The 6243-nt window shown below is 47.8% G+C and overlaps 1 protein-coding gene across 1 annotated transcript in view; it reads left to right on the top strand.

The window, feature by feature from the left end:
* The first annotated feature begins 5520 nt into the window (after positions 1-5520).
* The window catches only part of LOC108300409 (protein phosphatase inhibitor 2-like), a 13156-nt gene continuing 12433 nt past the window's right edge, over positions 5521-6243 (top strand). The window contains exon 1 of the mRNA XM_017523190.2: positions 5521-6007. Coding sequence (XP_017378679.1) covers positions 5886-6007 — 122 coding nt within the window. The 5' untranslated portion in view covers positions 5521-5885. The remainder of the gene's footprint in view (positions 6008-6243) is intronic.

The raw sequence follows: 6243 nt of genomic DNA on the forward strand, positions 1-6243 counted from the left end.
CAGTGGGAAGGACAGACACTTAGAGAATGGTGATCCAATGAGATTGAGGAATGCAAACAGTTCCCTGTTAGGATCTCCATGAAGGTGAAGACTAACTCTGCCTGCAGGGAGTCGGAGAAGGAGGTGACCTTTGAACTGAGTAATTGAAGAGCAAGAATAGGGGATGGCATTTCACACAGATTAGTAAAGGCATGAAAAAGGGACAGAATATGGGGTGCTCTGACACCTTGAGAAGGGCAGTGTGACTGGTGTGAAGAACATAGGGGAAAGTAAGTGGATGTAAAAAGAAAAGGAGCTGAGAAAAACAGATTGGGCTGGATTGTGAAGGCCCAAGGGAATTGCGCTTTATCCTAGGCAATGAGCAGCCACTGCAGACTGACTGCCTTGAGCAAAAAACAGAAAGAATGACAACTTCTGTTTGCCCCAAGCCTAACACTGTGTGTGTGCCAAAGTGGAGTTGAATTTATAAACTAAGGATTATTGCACAGCCCAATTTAAAAAAAAAAAAGGCACACAAGAGCAGTATGAGAGGCCAGGCACGGTGGCTCACTCCTGTAATCCAAGCACTTTGCAGGCCCAGGCGGGTGGATCACCTGAGGTCGGGAGTTCAAGCCCAGCCTGACCAACATGGTGAAACCCCGTCTTTGAAGAAAAAAAAAAAAGAGCAGTATGAAGATGAATGGACTGTAAAGAAAGTGGAGGTCCCCAGACCCATCTGGAGACAACAGTCAAATAAAATAATAAAATTTCACATTTGAGAAATTTCAAACTAGGACAAGTGCTAACTAGCATAAATAGAGTATTAAAGTAAAAAAAAGTCTTCCAATGGCGACTTTTGACTATGTAGGCTCCAAAATAGATTTAGAGTTTTCCTTGAAGCATTTATACCAACATCACATATGTTTTGAATCAAAGTCTATACTATATCCCTTATCCATTATGAGTTCACAGACTAACAAAATGCAAGAGAATTTGGCAAAATTGACACAATGAAATTATAATATATGACATTGCTCCCTTACTTCTTGCAATAATTTATAAACCAAGCCAGTTAACACTTAGAGAAAATTTATAGTCACAAAAAACTGAGTAATTTGTGGCAGGCACAAGGTAAATTCAAACCTTAGCCAAGAAACTAACTCAGATTTCCTACTTACCATTCCAACGTTTGTCACACTGCATGTCCTGACTTCTTTCGTTTTTGTCTCACAGGTTTTGAAAGAAGTATTTGCCTAGAGTCTCTGAATTTAACCAGCTTTTTAAAGGATCAGAAAATACCTAGGGACTACTGAAATCTTTGTGTACCCTAGAGGGCCTATGCTTTGTGAGTTATCTTAGAAAAGTGTTTTGGCCACTTAGTAAGGTTGACATCCTTTCAGTAGATGTCTTTGAAGAGAAGAGAAACAGTGGAGCACTCCATGGTTGCAAATCAAAGTCTTTTTTTTTTTTTTTTTTTTTTTTTTTTTTTTTTTGAGATTTTTTTTTTTTCTTGTTGCCCAGGCTAGAGTGTAACAGTGCAACCTCGGCTCACCACAACCTCCATCTCCCTGGTTCAAGCGATTCTTCTGCCTCATCCTCCAGAGTAGCTGGGATTACAGGGGCCTGCCACCATACCCAGCTAATTTTGCATTTTTAGTAGAGACTGGGTTTCTCCACGTTGATCAGGCTGGTCTCAAACTCCCAACCTCAGGTGATCCGCCCACCTCGGCCTCCCAAAATGCTGGGATTACAGGCATGAGCCACTGTGCCCAGCCTCAAAGCCATTTTTTTAAGCAGAAAAGGATTAATCTTTGTCCTTGACTTTTCCTCTCTATGAGACTTTCTATTTTGTTTAAATAATCTTGTCCATGCTACCATGAATTTCTACAATGTATTTAATACTACAAAATCAGTGATCTCTTTCTGGGGAGGGATTACCTGAAAAGGAAAATAACAATGTGGTATTCTTGGCCAGAAAAGAGTTGCTGCTGACTCAGTGGTCATGAAGTCACAAGCTTTGGGCAATTTTCCAGATGTCAGGCAGGGGCACTACCCACTTCTCTACTCTGTGGACCTAGTTGATGACTCAGGCAGGCGGGGTGAGCCAACTATGGAAGCCATTGTTGCTTTGGAATTCTGTCCTTGGTGGGAAACCCAACGGTATTGGCCATAGTTATCTGTTCCAATGAATGGAGAGCCAAATGACTCAGCCATGTGATAGGGTACAATAAAAGTGTCCCCTCTCCTCCTCCAAATATGTTGTGTTGGGTCAGCCGACCATGATAATGAAGTCTTGAGAAAGAGAGCAGAGATAAATGCCACATTATCCTTGAATCATGTATATATTTTAAAATATATGATTTGCCTTGAGCTCAATAGCTACTTCCAGAAACTGGAGCCAGAATGAAAGATTCCATCTATAATTCACCTCTCAGGAGCCAAACCTTCAACACACAGGAAATGTAAAACAAATACAGCTAAACTCAGTGCTCCAGCTGTTTGGTCCAGATAACTTCCTACAGGAGCAAACCTCAGCAGAGGCATGTAAGGAGAGCTCTGTTTAGAGGCATTTGAAAATCTTATTTGGGCCACACTGAGGAATAAAGTGGTTCAACTATTCTGAAATATAAGGAAAAGCAGGCTGGGTGCAGATGGCTCATGCCTGTAATCCCAGCACTTTGGGAGGCCAAGGCGGGTGGATCACCTGGGGTTAGGAGCTCAAGACCAGCCTGGCCAACATGAGGAAACCCTGTCTCTACTAAAAATACAAAAATTAGCTGGGTGTGGTGGCAGGCACCTGTAATTCCAGCCACTCAGGAGGCTGAGGAAGGAGAATCGCTGGAAAGTGGAGGCTGCGGTGAGCAGAGATCTCACCATTGCACTCTACTCTGAGTAAGAAAGCAAGGCTCTGTCTCAAAAAAGAAAAAAATAATAAAATACCTTAGACTACATAGCTTAAAAAAAAAAAGCAATATTGGCTCTCATAATTTTACAAACTATTTTCTTTTTTTTCACAGTTTTACAAACTATTTTCTTTTTTAAGTGCTATCCAAGTCATCTGTATCTGCATCCTTTTGTTGTGGGTTTGGGAGTGGAAGAACTAGTACAAGAGACAAAAGTTTAACTCTCGATGAGGGAAACATGTTTCCAAGGTTCTTCAGAGAACTCTTCATCACCTCCTGTTCCAGTGTTTGTTAGTTTATTAACTGTAATAAAATACGTTATGTCATATTACATACTGTGGTAGTCCTTTCATTAGAGGGCCTGAAAGCAAGCCATTGCTCAATTAAGGGCCCAGTCACAGCTGAGCTCAGGCTGATGCTTCCCAGCCCAAGCAGGAACAAAGCAAATCTGCCCAATACTTTAGAACATACAGGGAAGTTTTGTGTATTCCCTTGAAAACAGGATTGCCACCAGTGACCCAGGTTCCTGCTAGGTCAGGAGACGCACCACAGTTGCGTCTGTGCATATATAATATTTTTATATGCACATATGCTTATATAATACTTTTAAACAAACATCATTTTTGAACTTTCTGTAATCGGGAACATCAGATCATGAAATTGAAGCTTCAGATCTTCAACTGTTAAGCTTTAACCTCATCTCTGAGTTATCTAAAATTCCTCGAGAATTACAGCGTATTTTCTTGCCTTGAGAACCCCTGGGAAGATCTAGTCTCAAGCTAATGCGCGATCCCTCAAAAACGAGACCATTTCTCCCATTAGCATCGTGCCACACTCTATTTCTGCATCTGCAACCAGAGTTTTGGGTGCTTTCTAGTTTTTGTTTCTGTTCAAAGATAGAACAGAATGCTGGAGCGGAAAGGACTCAGGAAGGGAAGGGAGGTGGCCATCCTGCTTCCCCTCACTGAGAGCCCTCTCTCTGCCCTGCGGGCTGGACAGGGCTGTCAGGGTGTAATGTCAGATCCATTGAGCAGTTCTGGCCTGGGAGGGAGAAAGAGAGCACCAGTGGATATTTGAGAACAAAGGTGGGGCCGGTGCCAAGGGTAACTGTGCAGGCCCCTGGCTGAGGGGAAATCCCTGGGGAACACATTCCACTCTGTGACCAGCAACCCTGTTTCCCTTCTCCCCTTCTAGCTCACTTCCCCTCCATTATCTCCATTCCACATCCATTCCCTTACTGAGGCCCTGTTCTGTGCCAGGAATTCAGCTAGGGGCTAGGGGCCAGACAATAAAAACAGACCCGTTTTCAGAACCCTACAGTCATCCCTGAGGAGCACAGTCCTAAGGACACAGAACAGGGTTGTCCTCAAAAGGCACAGAGCCTGTGTTAAAGGAGATGAGACTGTGGCCCAGAGATGAGCCATGTAAGAGAGACTGCTGTGATAGGGGTTAGATGCGGGGAAACTCTTGGGTGGCTCGGTCTGCTATGCTTTGACCTGTGGTGAGGATGATAAAAAGGCCCGATCAAGAAAGAGTCATGGAAAAGAGCCTGGTGATGAGCGAACTGCGGAATAGAGATGGGAGAGGGAGGTGAGGGAGGGTACAGGGGCTATAACAAATACCACAGGCTGGGCGCCATGGCTCACGCCTGTAATCCCAGCACTTTGGGAGGCCGAGGCGGGCGGATCACCTAAGGTCAGGAGTTCGAAACCAGCCTGACCAACATGGAGAAACCCCGTCTCTACTAAATATACAAAATTAGCCGAGTGTGGTGACGCATGCCTTTAATCCCAGTACTCAGGAGGCTGAGGCAGGAGAATCGCTTGAACCCGGGAGTTGGAGATTACAGTGAGCCGAGATCACACCATTGCACTCCAGCCTGGGTAACAAAGCGAAACTCCGTCTCAAAACAACAACAAATATATTTGTATATAATATATATAACCAAATACCACAAACGGGACGGCTTTAAACAATGGAAATGGGCTGTCTCGGTTCTGGAGACTTTTAGTCCACATCAACGTGCGGCACAGTCGGTTCTCTCTCTGGAGGGAATCTGGCGCAGCCTCTGCGGGCCCAGGGGGTCCTTGGCTGGGGGACGACTCTGCCGCCTTCCGGTCTCCCGCGCTCTAGGCCAGGACGGGTTGTGCGACGGCGGGGGTCGCTGCCCTTCTGTCCGTAGGCTTCTCCAACGGTAAAAGGAGGTGAGGCGATTCCAATGCAGACATTCTATGATTTCATAACAGGCCTCTAAGGACCACTCCAATGCGGGCAGTCCATGCTTTTATAATAGGCAGCTCGGCTTTTCACGCAGGCGAAAGGGAAAGAGGAGACATCACTTTTCTTGAAGTCAGCTAACCTCTCTGCGGAGTGACGTCACCTCGAGCCTCAATTTGCTGATCTAAAAAATAAAAATTTTAATAAATTGATTACCAGTTGTTAAAAATAACACTACGGCCTCACAAGGTGGTGGGATGAGGGTGCTTGCTCGAGAGACACGCAGGTCTGAGCAGAAGCAAGCCCGAATGCTCTCCCGCAGGTTCTCGGAAACAGTCACCGCCTCCCAGCGTCGCGCGGGGGCGGGGCGAGCAGTGCGGGCGGTCGGGAGGGGGCGGGGCGAGGAGGTAGGCTTTGTTCTCGTCCCCGCCCCCGCCCCGCCCCCGCACTAGATATCGCGAGAGGGCGGGCCAGCTTGGCTTCGGCGTCGGCGTCGGCGTCGCTCGCGCCTCGTAGCCGTAGGCCAGCGTCTGCTCGCGAGCCGCGGGTCAAGTGCTGGCTGCTAAGGGGAAGCGAGGAACCGCCACCCGTTCGGCGTTGGCTTTGGCGTCGGGGTCGTTGTGTCGTGACAACCGCTCCGGCAGCCGTTTCCGAGGCAGCAGGTGCGGCCGCTTTAGTCCTCAGCGGACTCCGCGGTTGCCTGCGGGTCTCTGCGAGTGCCGACCCTTCTCTTCGCGGATCCCAAGCCAAGCAGCGACCCTGAGCCGACAGCTGAAGCGCCCGGCAATGGCGGCCTCGACGGCCTCGCACCGGCCCATCAAGGGGATCCTAAAGAACAAGACCTCTACGACTTCCTCTGTGGTGGCGTCGGCCGAACAGCCCCGCGGGAGTGTAGACGAGGAGCTGAGGTGAGAGCTGGGAGGGACGGCTTGAGAGCCCCTCCTTCCCGCTGGGCGGCCTTGCGCGCCGCCGCCGTTACCCACCCAGACCCCAGGCGCGGGCGGGCAGGCGGGCGGGCGGCGTGGATGTGTCTCGGGTGCCGCTCGGATCTCTCCACCTGCTCGGCTAGCCGCGGGTGGGACCGATCTTTAAGAAGGCTGGGCGATGACGTTTATCATGTTTCCTTTTTTTTTTTTTTAAAGCA

Source organism: Cebus imitator, unplaced genomic scaffold, assembly GCF_001604975.1.
Source record: "Cebus imitator isolate Cc_AM_T3 unplaced genomic scaffold, Cebus_imitator-1.0 Scaffold0, whole genome shotgun sequence".
Lineage (NCBI taxonomy): Eukaryota > Metazoa > Chordata > Mammalia > Primates > Cebidae > Cebus > Cebus imitator.